This window comes from Pan troglodytes, chromosome 12, assembly GCF_028858775.2.
Source record: "Pan troglodytes isolate AG18354 chromosome 12, NHGRI_mPanTro3-v2.0_pri, whole genome shotgun sequence".
Classification (NCBI taxonomy): Eukaryota; Metazoa; Chordata; class Mammalia; order Primates; family Hominidae; genus Pan; species Pan troglodytes.
Window position 1 is genome coordinate 35,069,205 of NC_072410.2, and position 15,597 is coordinate 35,084,801.

The 15,597-nt window shown below is 37.2% G+C and overlaps 1 protein-coding gene across 1 annotated transcript in view; it reads left to right on the forward strand.

Annotated features, from left to right (window-relative positions):
* EIF2AK3 (eukaryotic translation initiation factor 2 alpha kinase 3) overlaps positions 1–15,597 on the forward strand; it is a 74,728-nt gene that overhangs the window by 26,743 nt on the left and 32,388 nt on the right. The window contains exons 3-6 of the mRNA XM_001140984.6: positions 9,034–9,228; positions 11,293–11,426; positions 13,653–13,887; positions 14,100–14,262. Coding sequence (XP_001140984.3) covers positions 9,034–9,228; positions 11,293–11,426; positions 13,653–13,887; positions 14,100–14,262 — 727 coding nt within the window. The remainder of the gene's footprint in view (positions 1–9,033; positions 9,229–11,292; positions 11,427–13,652; positions 13,888–14,099; positions 14,263–15,597) is intronic.

Consider the following 15,597-nt stretch of genomic DNA (forward strand, 5'->3'; position numbering starts at 1 on the left):
TGCGGGATTGCAGGAGGGAGGCGTGCAGAATTGTGCACTGCCCAGGACAGATGTGATTCTTGCCTTTCTAGAACTTATAAGGTACTGTGTGGAGCCAGCTAGGGAGGCAAATATGAAATAATTATAGTACAAATAATGCAATTGAGTGCGGTAACTGGCACAAGGCAGGATAGAACACAAAGAAAGACTCTAACAAGCATAAGTGCTTACCTAGCCTGATGGTCAAAGAAGGCCTCTCTTGTATGATCAGGAGTTACTGAGGCAAGAGATGGATAGAGAGGAGGGGGAGGATTATGCTGGGAGAGGAAATAGCCTATCTCAAGGCCTTAAGGCGAGAGTTATCATGGCATGTTTGGGGAACTGAGAGAAGTTGAGGATGGCAACAGGAATGAGGGTTGGGAGAGAGTAGCCGAAATGAGCCCATTGAGATAGGCCAGGATCAGGTTATGCAGGGTCTAGTAAGCTATGTTAGACATTTCAGATTTTATCCTGAGCCATGAGAAACCATTGAAGGTTTAAGTGGAAGAGATCACTCTGACTGTAGAAAATGGACTGAAACAACAGCAGAAATTGGGAGACTATTTCTAGTCTCCCACACTAGTTAAGAGACTGCATGGTAGTCATTCAGATGGGGATGATAGACTGGATGGAGACAGTGGAAATGAGTGAAGTAAAGTGACAGATTCAAAAGACGTTTAACGAGGAAGATAAAATTACAAGACCAAAGGAGGATTTAGTAGTAAATTAAGAACAGGTATAGAAAGGAAGAACATGCGTTGTTTAGATATGAGTTGGGAGAGACCATGAGAGCTCTCCAAGCAGAGATGCTAAAGAAGGCATTTGACTTTATGGGTCTTGTGCTGACAGAGGAAAAGTCTGGGCTGAAGTTAAAATTAGAATTGCTTGTGTCATGGGAACTGAGAAGATCAATCACCTTGAAAGAAAATAGGGTGAGAAGACCTATGACCAAAGCTTTGAAGTCCAACATTTTAAAATTGAGAGAGACTGATAAGTTAGAGAAAATTGAGAGAAAAAGTGTTTCAATGATAGATTTGTTTTAGTAGGATTTTAGGGATTATCCTGCTTTCCTTCAGATTTTTGCATCTGCTACTTGGTGTGAAGACTTTATGAATATGTATAAATATAAATACTTCCATAATTAGAGATAACTGATTTATAATGCAAATGCCTCTTCAAACAACTCCTTGATTTGTTAGTCTTATTGAAAGTTTTGCAGCAAAACAGAACATCAGAAAACCCTTTCCACTGTCAACTGGGGAACTTGGAAAGCAGTGGGAAAAAGCAGGAAGCCTGTGGATGCCCAAAGTGATAAAAGCATTAGTCAGTGGTTGAAGACCAAAAAGGAATCCCTTTTAAGTTAGTTGTGGCGAGCGATTTTGAGAATCAAGTGAAATAAGGAAACGTGAGACATTTTGTAAAACAGTGAAGTGTTCGTTTTTATCCGAGGTCACATAGTAAATGAGTAGTAGAGTCAGGGACCCAGGGGATGGGGCTGGATGAGGTGCAGTCAGCTGGTCTGGTTGGTATGGATACATCTTGATTTTATGTTTTGGATGTGTGCTGTTGCCCCGTCACCTTGGTTTGCAAAACAACTAGTATGGCTAGGAAAGTAATTGTTCTAGGCAAAGGAGACTTCCAGATAATAAAAAAGTCAACAATTTAGCATTTTTAATGGCATATTTTTCTTTTTCTTTTTCTTTTTTTTTTACTTTAAGTTCCAGGATATAGCAGAATGTGCAGGTTTGTTACATAGGTATACATGTGTCATGGTGGTTTGCTGTACCTATCAACCCATCATCTAGGTTTTAAACCCCACATACATTAGGTGTTTGTCCTAATGCTCTTCCTCCCCTTGCTCCCCACCCCCGTCAGGCCCCAGTATGTGTTGTTCCCCTCCCTGTGTCCATGTGATCTCATTGTTCAACTCTCACTTACAAGTGAGAACATTAATGGTGTATTCATGTATTTCACATCTTCCCAATCTTAATGAGTTGTATCTTTTTATTTGTAAGTTGTAAGAATTATTTATTTGTAAATATTGTAAGAATGTTATTGTATTATCCTAGAAATGCTCTCTGGGGTTCTTAGGTGGGGCAGGGATGTGTGCCCCTTTAATAAATATTCTAGGATAATTGGTGTTTTACACTCTCTTTCTTCATGGCCTATGTTCATTCTTCCTTATCTCTACATTCAGTGAGTCTGCATCTTGCCACACTCTTTTTCTTACCCCCTCTTCTCCTTTTTAAACCTTGTTGCTTCTTAGCTTATACACAGAACTTGGCTTTTGTTAACTATCAGGGCCAGTGTGTTCCTTTTCCCTCTTTCCTGGTTAGGGAACACACTGGTCTCACCAAGTCTCCTGAACCCTTTTCAATTTTCAATTTTATAGTGGGTGAGTTACTTCTGGATACAATTTTTGGGATTTGAGAGTGTTTAATGCCTGAGTCACTAATCAAGAAAATGCTAGTGTATGCAAATCTGCTTCCAAAACCGAATGAGGAAAAGTTCTTTATAGAAAAATCCTAACTAGGCCGGGAGTAGTGGCTCACGCCTGTAATCCCAGCACTTTGAAAGGCTGAGGCAGGCAGATCATGAGGTCAGGAGACTGAGACCACCCTGGCTAACATGGTGAAACCCCGTCTCTACTAAAAATACAAAAAATTAGCCAGGCATGGTGGTAGGCGCCTGTAGTCCCACCTACTCGGGAGGCTGAGGCAGGAGAATCACTTGAACCTGGGAGGTGGAGGTTGCAGTGAGCCGAGATTGCGCCACTACACTCCAGCCTGGGCGACAGAGCAAGACCCCATCTCAAAAAAAGAAAAGCAAAAAAAAAAAAAAAAAAAAAAAAAAAGAAAAATCTTAACTAATAAATGCAGAAAGAATGACAAAATTAGAAATTGCTATTCTAGTTCTTTTATTGAAATAGTAGGCCATCAAGCAATACTAAAATGGTAAAAAGTTGATGGGACACTTTAAATGGAGGGATCAGGCTGACTCCCCCAAACTCAAGTGATTGATAGTAACATCATTAAAAGTGGGGCATGCAAACACTATGTGCCTCCTAATATGGTATAGCATAGGGGCCAGCAAACTTTTCCTGTAAAGGGCCAGATGGTGCTTATCTTAGGCTTTGAGGATCATGTGGCCTTTAGTTGCAGCTAGAAAGCAGTCATAGACAGATACATAAATGAATGAATGTGTGGCTGTGTTCCAATAAAACTTTTCTTACAAAACAGGCATTAGGCTGGATTTGGCTCATGGGCTGTAGTTTGTAGACCCCTAATGTAATAGGAAGTGCGTAGCACCAGATACGAAGGCTTCTTGTCAAAACAACTGAACCTGCATCAGATCAAAGCTCCAAGTCTAATCATACTTTTCAGGAAATATAGGAAATAAAGGAACAAGTTAAATGACATGTAGAATCCTGACTGTGGGACATTCTATAGGACAGATAATCTGGTTTCTCAAGTAAATCAGTGCATAACAAAGGGGTTGAAAGAAGTTCCTTTGTGGAGGGAAAAGAATCAGATGTAATATGTAGACTTGGAATTCCTCATCATAAAGTAGATCTTTGAGATAATAGGAGAAATTTTAAAATTTGATGATTTTACTGCAGTAAACAAGTATATAGTAGGTGAGCGGAGATAGATGAAACAGTTGGCAAAATGTTGATAATCGTTGGAACTGGATGATAGATACATGGGGATTTATTAATCTCCACATTCTATATGCTTGAAATTTTTTATAACCAGTTAAAATAAAGTTGAATGTACTCCAAAAAGTGTGTGAGTCAGTTGGGGAGAGGGGTTGGCTGCATAGAAAAATAGGGAAGAATCAAATGGAAAACATTTTTTCTTATGGTTAGAGGAATTTTGTTTTTATTGCTGGTAGTGCTCATTTTAGTAGTAGTACTTCCTTTATTTTCTCATATGAAATTCCTTCCTCCACTTTAAAATTAAAGTTATTTTCACATTTTAATTTCAGATAGAAGTCCCTGATTGCAAGTGCCACTGGTATTCATTGTACCACTTAGGTTTTGTTAAGAAACAGAAACGGAATTACTTTACTAAACTGCTTTATGATTACACAGATAGACTCTGGGAGTTTGCTAGCACCTTTTATTTTAAATTATGAACAGGGAAAAAACAAATAAAATAAATACAAAAATTTAGACTTTTTAAAATGACTTAAGGGAGAAGCAAGTCACACAATAAGTTTGAGATGCAGAGCAGCGAATCAGAACAAATAGCTGCTTACATGAACAAATCAGTGGGATGTGAAAATGCATCACCGTAACCTACATTTTTTTCTACCAAGAGATTTGCAGCTGACTATCGGGTGACTCATTCCTATGCTTAGGGGGTGAGGTAATGCTATTGTGAAGGGTGATGTCATCTCTGTACCTGAACTGCATGCATATATTGCTTCTGTGGCTCTCAAGGAAAAGCTCCATCTGCTTTCACATATGCAGCCTGAAAGACTTGACAAGATTGGCACAAAGGTCAGCAGCCATGTGTATGACTCATAAGCAACCAATTAGTGAAGAGCAGCTATTTAAAAGTGAACTTTTAAAATCACAATCCAGAAATATGACATGATGATTCATTATTGAATCATAATGCCTTGTTGTTGTTTTGTGTTTTGCACTTACTGAGTTAATGCTGTTGAGCATTTAACTTTTAAAATAAGGAAGTTTTCTCAGTATGGTCAATGATATCAAATCTTGGATCTTTAAACTATATTTTTAATTGAAGATAAGGTTGGTTGGTCAGTCTGTTGGTTGATTGGCTGGTTTTACTTTTGGAGGTGCAGAGACCATCCTTAGGGCAAAAATGGATTCTATTTCATATTAGTTTGGCAGTTGATTTTTGCACTTAGGAGACATTGTATTCCCTAAGGACCCGCTACTGCTTTAGAGGAAAAGAGGTTTTTAATGGAAGAGGAAATAAGTCAAAATAAATGCTATCTGTTTACTGCAGACACACTTAACTCCTCTTCCTCTTTTAGTCATGCACACCTGCTTTCTCTGTTTATACTTTAACCTAATACTACTGTTGAGATGACCAATTAAAATATCTATTTTTAACTTTATTATTTGAATCTAGTGTTCTGGTAAATAAAATATAGAATATTTAACATAATATGGAGGTAGATAATGGTAAATACTTGATTTTCTATCTGATATGTAACTCAAAATAGAAGATCATATCGGCTAAATACTACTTATTGTTATTATAGGGTATGTGCATACTCTGACCTAAATTTGTTCTAATGGCAACTTCAAGTTGGACATTCTACAAAAGATAAAAATAAAGGTTTTAATTTTTGAGAATAAAATTTGTTATCTATTATCAGGAAATAGAAGGAAACAAAGAATAAAATAGTTATGCTAAGACTCTAAGGTAATATTAGGTAAGGTATATACCAGTGTCACTTGAGAACTTACTGAAAATCAAATGTTTTTTCAGTAATGAGTAATAGGAACCCTTAAATGTCTAGAATTATGGTAAACCTTCATTTAATGATATGGTCTTGAGTTTGATTATAGAGCTCCTGCAAGACTCTTGAGTACCTTTCTTTTGTTTTTAAACTCTTGTTTGGAAATAATTTCAAACTACAGACAGTTGTACAATAAACGTGGTACCAAAAAAGAAAAAAAAAAACCTTATGTGCTCAGACTTTACCTACCCCAACCTGGTTGCCGGCTTTATATGCTTGCCCGTGTCCTCTTGCCCACTCTCACTCTTCTCCCCCATTCCCTCATACACACTTGTTTTTCTTGAAATATTTGAGGATAAGTTAAATATGCATCATGGCCCTTTACTCTTAAATACATCAGTGTATATTTCCTAATAGAGATATTCTCTTACATAACTACAAAAGTTATAAGCATTATCAATTTATATTAATACAATGCCTTACCATCCATATTCAAGTTTTGTCAGTTGACCTAATAATATCCTTTATAGCATCCTCTATGCCTAGTACAGCATCTAGTCTAGGGTCAGATATTGCATTTATTTGTCACATTAGCCTCTTTTAATCTAGTTTTTTTTTCACAACCCTTTCTTTATCTGACATTGACATTTTTGAAGAATATGGTTTCTCTGTTATTTTTAAAATGGAATTTTCCTTACTTTGTGCTTGCCTGATGTTTCTTTGTGCTGAGATTCAGGTTGTGCATTCTTGGCTGGAATACTACATAGGTGATGCAGTCTCTCTCAGGGCATCTAACTCTCATTGATGATTTTTACTTTTGGTTATCCAATCAAGGTATTATCTCCACTATGTAATATATAACTTTTGTTTTTTAATTTCTTGTAACTAATAAGTACTCTGTAAGGAGACACCCTAGAACATGTAGATATTCTGTTCTTCATCAAAGTTTCCACCTCAGTTTAGCACCATTGCTGACTCTGGTATGACCCAGTCTTTACTGTGATGGTGGCAAAATGCTAATTTTTCCAACTCCAGCCCTTCCTTTTCCCTCATATATTATTTATTTTATCTGTTTGCTATTGGTATGAACATGTGAATTCCTATTTAAAAAAATTCAGTACTTAATTATTTTGGTGCTTAATTGTCCCAGATTTGGCCAGTGGCCCTCACCCTTTTCAAGCACATCCTTGTTTTTTGAAAGAATAAGATGGTAAAGGCTCATCTCACATCTACACTGCCCCAGCCCTGGAATCTGCCATTTCTCTGAGGAGCCCTGGTTCCTTTTGGTGGAGAATGAAATTAGATAACAAAATTTGGGCACCGGGTATGAGTGCACTACTTTTACAGCCACTGTATAAACATAAATATAAACATTAGCTGACCTGGTAAGTATTTCTTGGAGGTACAGTGAACAATTTTTGAGGATATCACGGTGTCTCGGATTATAGTTACAGCAAAAAGGAAAGTTAAGGAATGGGAAGATTTTTGTCACTAAACTTACATTGCCAAAATTTTCTTAGATTTCAAAGCAAAAAAATACATGATGCTAGGTTGAGGGCTAGATAGGATTTCTGTGGACAAAGTTGGTACAGAAGGATGTTCCAGAAAGAAGAAATGACATTGACAATGACATAACTGAACAATATCAGTAACTTTAAATGTTGTGTTTAAATAACCATGCCTGATTTCCACCCATTGGGGGAGAACTAAAAGACAGGGATGAAAGGTTTATTTAAGGTCAGTTTTAGAGGACTTTGAATGTTCTCTAAAGGATTTTGGATCTTTAGGATTTGGGGTCTTTAGTAAGAAGATAATAGCTGTTGAAGATTTTTGAATAGTGTCATAACAAGCTTAACTCTGACTGAAAGAGATTAATCTGGAAGATACATAGAAGATTAAGGAAATTTCCAGTTAAGAACTGTAAAGAGGCTATTATAGTAGTTCAGGCAGGATTTGAACTGGATTTGAACTGGAAAATAATAAGGATTTGAACTGGAAAATGAAAGAAAGAAGTGAATTAGAATAGTGGTTTTTAATCTGTCTTCCAAAACCCCAGGTTTGAGGCAAAGTAGATGTGTGAGTTGAACACCAAATGAGAACTCTCAGTTACTGTATGCGAGTTTTCAAGTAAGTATCCCTTTAAAGAAAGCAATCTGCTGCTTAAAGAACAAAAAACTATGTAGAAAAATTGTGTTAACTCTTACTTCTCTCGTATTCCTGTTTCCTAAAGTTTTGAGCCTAATCAGGAAAATAATTGTGTCATTAATTGATGTAGGTCAAATTATGCATTTTTTAAATGCCAAAGGTCAATGTCACAAAGACATGTACTAAAACTCTTACTGAAGAGATAAGATATTCTTGGCCAGAAGTCTTGGAATTATCCTGGACTCCTTTCTTTTGCTCATGCCATAAAGAGAATCCACCATGAAATCCTGTTGGCTTTACCTTTCAATTATATCCCAAACATGACTACCTTAAACAGCTCTACTGCTTATCAACTAACCTCTTACCTTCTGCCTGCTCTCTCTGCCTCCACTCTTGCCTCTCAGCCTGTTCACTTTCCTTGTGGTTTTTCAAACATGATGGGTATGCTTCCATCTAAGAGCCTTTGCAAAGCCTGGCCTGGCATGGTTAACTCTCTCACGTTAAGACTTTGCCCAAATGTTACTTTCTCAGTGGGGTCTACCCTAAGCTCTTTATTGATAATCCCCTCTCCACCCCATGCGTATTTACCATTCTCCCTTTATCTTGTTCCATTTTTTTAACGGCATTTATCACCTAACATACCATATAATTTACTTATTTATTAAGTTGTTTGTCTCGTGACACCAGAGTTTAACCTTCACAAAGGCAGTGATTTGTTTGCTTTGCTCACTGATCTATCCCAACCATCAGAATGTGCCAGGCCATAGGTAAGCCCTTAATAAGCATTGTTAAAAGAAGGGAGGGCAACTGAGAACACAAAACCAGTAAGCTTACTTACCAGGCTTCTAGCTCATTGCAGATTTGAGAAAGCAAATGAAAGAAGGGATGGGACACTACTTGAATCAGTATCTCTAAACCTGTGTTCCTTGGAGCTGAGTCTATGACAGTAATTGGCCTTGATAAAAATAGCCCTAGAAAATACTGCATATATTATCTATTTACACATTAAATATTCATATTACACATATTACACATAATCATGTTACACATTAACATACTAATGGCTATAAGAGCTCCTATAGTAACCTCTTCTTGAACTCACTTGATCATAAAACTCTCTTTTGGTAACTCACCTACCATTATGGGACCCTTTTGGCCCATAGTAAACTGAGTTTGAGAAAAATCTTACTAGAGTACTATGTGTAGGGCCTGGGAGTGATTGGCAGTTCTTTTAAATTACTTTTGGTTGATGGACTGCGCTGCTTCATGTGCTACTCAGAAGGAGGCTGGAGTACATCAGGATCAAGACTCCAGCTCTTAATTACTATTATTCTTTTAAAGGTATGATGCTTCTATTTTTCTGGGAGAAATAAGAAAAAAATAATAATTAATGTTATGGCCCTTTAAAAAAGTTAGCTTCTGTTTTAGGTATTTGGGAATAAGATGATCATTCCTTCCCTGGATGGAGACCTCTTCCAGTGGGACCGAGACCGTGAGAGCATGGAAACAGTTCCTTTCACAGTTGAATCACTTCTTGAATCTTCTTATAAATTTGGAGATGATGTTGTTTTGGTTGGAGGAAAATCTCTGACTACATATGGACTCAGTGCATATAGTGGAAAGGTAAGTGAAAATGCTGAATTTACTTTGGGGAAATCAGAATAAATTAGGGTAGAAAAAGTAATTTATTAAACTACACTTATTATTAATTGAGGTTTATTGTAATTTTCCCCTGAGGTTGTCATTTGTTTTAATAAGAGAACTGTGAGGTAGGAAGGGGAAACTAATAACAGAATAAATGGCAGAGCCAGGAATAGCAGGAGGAAGAGAATTCATAAATATGGTCTACTGTGTCTCAGGTGTTTTTTTTTTTTTTTTTTTTTTTTTTTTTTTTGAGACAGAGTCTCACTCTGTTGCCCAGGCTGATCTCAGCTCATGGCAATCCCCACCCCCACCCCATTCCACACCCCCTCAGGTTCAAGTGGGTTCAAGCGATTCTTGTGCCTCAGCCTCCTGAGTAGCTAGGATTACAGGCACATGCCACCATGCTTGGCTAATTTTTGTATTCTTAGTAGAGACAGGGTTTTACTGTATTGCCAGGCTGGTCTCCAGCTTCTGGCCTTAAGGGATCTGCCCACTTCAGCCTCCCAAAGTGCTGGGATTATAAGCAGGAGCCACCATGCCCAGCCTCAGGTGCTTTTTTTTATACATTATTTTGCAATCTTCACAGTCTTCCTAAGTGTAACTTTCGTTTTTTTTTTTTTTTACATTTTGACAGATGAAGAACCTTATAAAGATTAATAGTAATCCTAATAAGAATAATTGATACTACTCATTTATAGGGTTTGATCCTATAATAAGGTGATCCAAGAGGAAAGTTTATACTCATTTTACAGATGAAGAAACTGAGACTTTAAAAGGTTCAGAAACTTCCAGGGTCACATTTAACTTAGATCTATCTGACAACAAAGTCATGCTGTTAATAATCTAGACTTTCTCCAACATTAGCTCTTAGGATATAATCATAATATAATCTGCTTCTAAGATTGGGTCTTATAAATCCATTATCAAGAGTAGCTAATTAAAAGCATCCTTTCAACCAGGCAAGGTGGCTCACACTTGTAATCCTACCACTTTGGGAGGCCAAGGTGGGTGGATCACTTGAGGCCAGGAGTTCGAGACCAGCCTGGCCAACATGGTGAAACCCCATCTCTGCTAAAAATAAAAAAATTAGCTGGGGATGGTGGCGCACGCACGCCTGTAGTCCCAGCTAGTCAGGAGGCTGAGGTACGAGAATCACTTGAACCTGGGAGGTGGAGGTTGCAGTGAGCTGAGATCACACCACTGTGACGTGTAAACGGTTTATGTACAGACTTGGACTAAAATAAGGAAGAATAGAAACGTGGTCTTTTTACTCTTGCATTTTTCAACTTTAACAATTCCTTATCTAAGTGTTAGGCCCATAGCACTTTCTTGCTCTTGCAGATGCTTTTCTGCCTTCTCCACCCACCTGCATCTGCATTGTGTTGAGGAGGCCATGCCATCCTATCTGGCCGTTTTTTGAGCAAAGCACTTCAATCTCTGTTTACTTCGGTAGTCTCATCTGTAAACAACAGGATTGAACCCGATCACCTGGTTTTCTGATTTGATGTGCTGCTACATAATTCTGGTATTGTAGAAGGTATGCTTTTCGTGAGGATTTTAGTTTGGATCATATTAACTCTTCCTTTTTTCTTTAGTGAAAATTTGAGGCAGTTACTTTTGAATACAAAAAGCTCTCAGAAAAGTTTCAAATTTTTAAAAACCAAACACTTTTGTTATACAGAAACTCTAAGGTTGATTTTTTTTTAACTCACCTGAAATTTTATTAATGATATTGTAGAAAAGCTATCACAAGTAGCTATCCATTTCTTCTTGTATATTCTATGGAAATCTCCAAAGTAAGGCTAAAATTATGTAAATCCTTAAAATCATTCCCTGAAATAAATATTCATTGGTACTGTCATTGTTCTAAATAACTCATTTTAGGAGTTGGTAATCTAACTGATGCTTCTTATGACTTGAGTACTTCATACACATTTCCTTAGTTTCCTTTCACTTTTTAAAAATTACAGATTCCTTTAATATCTCTGATCTATTATGAGTTGTCTCCTTTTACTAATTTTGTATCTAATTTTGTCTTTTCAGGTGAGGTATATCTGTTCAGCTCTGGGTTGTCGCCAATGGGATAGTGACGAAATGGAACAAGAGGAAGACATCCTGCTTCTACAGCGTACCCAAAAAACTGTTAGAGCTGTCGGACCTCGCAGTGGCAATGAGAAGTGTGTATTCAGATAGTGTTGCTGTTGGTATTATTTAGAAATACACCTAATACCAAAATTTATCAGATTTCTGTTTGTGGAGATTTTGACTATTTTGTTGCCTTAAAAGCATATATATATATATATTTTTGATACGGAGTCTTGCTCTGTCGCCCAGGCTTGAGTACAGTGGCGTGATATTGGCTCACTGCAACCTCCACCTCCTGGGTTCAAGCGAATCTCCTGCCTCTGCCTCCCGAGTACCGGGGATTACAGGCACGTGCCACCACACCCAACTAGTTTTTGTATTTTTGGTAGAGACGGGGTTTCACCATGTTGGCCAGACTGGTGTCCAACTCCCGACATCAGGTGATCCAATGTGGGTCCTAAAATAAAAATGGTTTCATGGTTATTAACAAATTCTGAACTGAACTTCTCACCATATGCTTCGGGATATGAAAACCACAGGGGTTCTCATGTGATAACTATTTATTAGTTTAGTCTCAGGTTAATGATTTTTTTTTTTTTTTTTTTTTGAGACCGAGTTTCACTCTTGTTGCCCAGGCTGGAGTGCAATGGCATGATCTTAGCTCACCACAACAGCCGCCTCCCGGGTTCAAGCAATTCTCCTGCCTCAGCCTCCTGAGTAGCTGGGATGACAGGCATGCGCCACCATGCCCGGCTAATTTTGTATTTTTAGTAGAGATGGGGTTTCTCCACGTTGGTTAGGCTGGTCTCAAACTCCCAACCTCAGGTGATCCACCCACCTCAGACTCCCAAAGTGCTAGGATTACAGGCATGAGCCACGGTGCCTGGCCTAATGATATTTTTTATAGCAATCTCATCATTCAAAGTTCTTTGAATACAGAAAGATGTTAAGACAAAATTGATGTGTTTCTTTGAGCTTGAACTTATTTGACTCTCTAATTATGTCTAGTAGGTAGTTTCATAGTTTGATTATCTCAATTTTAAAATAATAATCATCTTATTCAATTTTCTTGAAGTATTAAAACATTTATTTAGCCTAATACCTTTCTGTTTCCTTCTTTAAATAATGAACCCCTTATGTAATTTTTATATTTAAATATGTGATTAAAAAATGTGATACCTAGATTAGATATGCTGATTCTACATCAAATGCTTGATTTTTTTTTAAACCTAATATTTAAGTTTTAAATTGCCTGTGTAGTAAAAATAACTTTAGATTCCATCTTTATCTTTTGAAAATGAACCAGACTTTCGGGTTTTGTCTGATCCGATGCAGTGTAATTCAGTTTCCTTTCCTGAAAACTGTTTTCTCAAACTCAGTTAAGAATGCATTTATTCTTTCTACTTTGGACTATGAATAGGGCTTTGCATTTACAGACAACTTGACCTTCTTTATCCTGACTGGATTTTGTTTTTTTAAGTGTTTGAGTGCTTACTGGGAGCTCAGCCACCATAGCAGCAGATGTCCAACTTAACAGAATTTTGAGTTACCAGAATAGGAAGGATCTGGGTTTCTAAGATCCATGATTCTTTAAAATATAATTATTTCCATAAATGTCAGAATTCTTAACTATGCCATTTTATATCTAAGTGAAAAGACACAATACTCTCAGTAGTTGAGTGATTTTTCTATTTACTAATTATAGAGGAAACATTATTACTGCCACTTTAGGATAAGACTGCTGAAACTTACTTAGGAAAGGGTAAATGACTTGCCACATCTTGTTCAGTGGAGATCCAAGATTGGGGCTGAGGTATCCTGGATCACATTGCCTTTTTGAGGCCATGTTTTAGTATGAATTTAAGACTGGTGCATTCATCTTGACTTTCACACTGGTTTGTTAGGGCATATTAATTTTGCTGTACTTAATGAAATGTATCCTGCCTTTAATTAAGAGGTAAGGCAGACTGTGTGCTACCTCATTTTAAGGTGACATTGATGTGTTTGGGGAAAATCACTCTGATGTAGAAGTACAAACATTTGTAAGTTTTTGAGAGAAAATCTGTCCCTTAGCTGTTGTAAGGGACACATCAAGTCAGTCCACAACCCTCAAAACCATTGTGTCTGAAGGGTCAGGACAAAGTTCTTGTGGGCCCTCTTGTGGCATAAATCAGTAGAGCACTCTTTTCCAGAAGGTTATGTTGTTAGTTTTCTCATCACATAATTTTAGTATTTGCTTCTTCAATCTAGAAGAGTTCTATATTATTTTGTCATTTCTTTAAATGTAAATTTCTAAAACACACCTTTGTAAATTTAAGGTGGAATTTCAGTGTTGGCCACTTTGAACTTCGGTATATTCCAGACATGGAAACGAGAGCAGGATTTATTGAAAGCACCTTTAAGCCCAATGAGAACACAGAAGAGTCTAAAATTATTTCAGATGTGGAAGAACAGGAAGCTGCCATAATGGACATAGTGATAAAGGTTTCGGTTGCTGACTGGAAAGTTATGGCATTCAGTAAGAAGGGAGGACATCTGGAATGGGAGTACCAGGTACCTAACACCACTGAGGATTTAAAATACGGTTCTTCCTCTCCCAGTCTGACCAAACTTATTGATTGGGTGGAACGAAATTACTACTACTTGGGGCTCTCAGCTTGTTCTCTGTGCTTTTATAAATTTGTGATTTTAAATGGTATTTTATGGGTTGGAACTATATAACTACTGCTTGAATTATTTAAGACCTTTTTTCCATTTTTGTTTAGTTTTGTACTCCAATTGCATCTGCCTGGTTACTTAAGGATGGGAAGGTCATTCCCATCAGTCTTTTTGATGATACAAGTTATACATCTAATGATGATGTTTTAGAAGATGAAGAAGACATTGTAGAAGCTGCCAGAGGAGCCACAGAAAACAGTGTTTACTTGGGTGAGTAAATGTATCTTATCTAACGATAGTACACATTGACATCTAGATTTTCTTCTTACATTGTTCCTTCCTACTTCAGGAGTGCCTGTAGTAGTTTTAAATCCTAATATCATCTCTGATGTAGGTTGCCCTTGAGATTTATACTTCGATTTCCATTCCTGCTACTTTTCCATTTGTCCAATTCTGAAAATTTTTTTGTTGCTGTTGGAGATGGAGTTTCACTCTTGTCGCCCAGGCTAGAGTGCGATGGCATGATCTCTGCTCACTGCAACCTCCGCCTCCTGGGTTCAAGCGATTCTCCTGCCTCAGCCTCCTAAGTAGCTGGGATTACTGGCACCTGCCACCATGCCCAGCTAATTTTTGTATTTTTAGTAGAGATGGGATTTCACCACATTGGCCAGAATATAGTGCACCTGACCTCAGGTGATCCACCCACCTCGGCCTCCCAAAGTGCTGGGATTACAGGCATGAGCCACCACGCCCAGCCCAATTCTGAAATTTTTAATTACTGTCGCATATTCTTTTTCTCTGAGGTCTATATTAGAAAGTCTTAGAAATATTCTCATTATATAACATGATTTCAAATTACTCATTAGCCAAGAATGGTGGCACGCACCTGTAATCCTAGCTACTCCAGAGGCTGAGATGGGAGGATCGCTTGACCCCAGGAGTTAGAGCCTACCCCAAACTATAATCATGTCACTGCATTCCTGCCTGGGTGACAGGACAACACTCTTGTCTGTTTATATATATATAATTATTTATAAGTAATTACATATATGTATTACATATATAATTATTTATATGTAATTACATATAAAATATATAGTTAGGTATATATCCTCAAAGTCTATAATTTTCTGTATTTGTATTTGCATCCATATTAGTTTGTGACCCTCCCCTCTTTAAGATTAGATTTCTTTCTTTTTTATCAGTGCATCTGTACAACTGATCTAAAAAATAAAACTCTGGTGTGCTTCTGGGCAATTGAAAGCCTTTAATATTATAAATTTTGAAAACTCTTGGATCTAATTTGAACTAGTCTGCATCATCAAATACTCATAAAATTCTATAAGCTCTGACAATGTGCCATCCACCTGTTGGTTTGAATGAAAAGCAAGAATTTGAAGGAATAACATGTCATTTGTGTTATGATAGTATTTAACTGAATTGTTAGCAATATTTCTAGAATTATAGGTGTTTAGGTAAACTTTCTTGAGAAAGTTACTTAGTGTAAGCTATTTGTTTTGTGAGAGTACAGTGACTTATCTTTGAATTTTTCTACTGGAACAATTTTCCTGTATTACTGAAAATGTGCTATTATTCAGTGAGAAA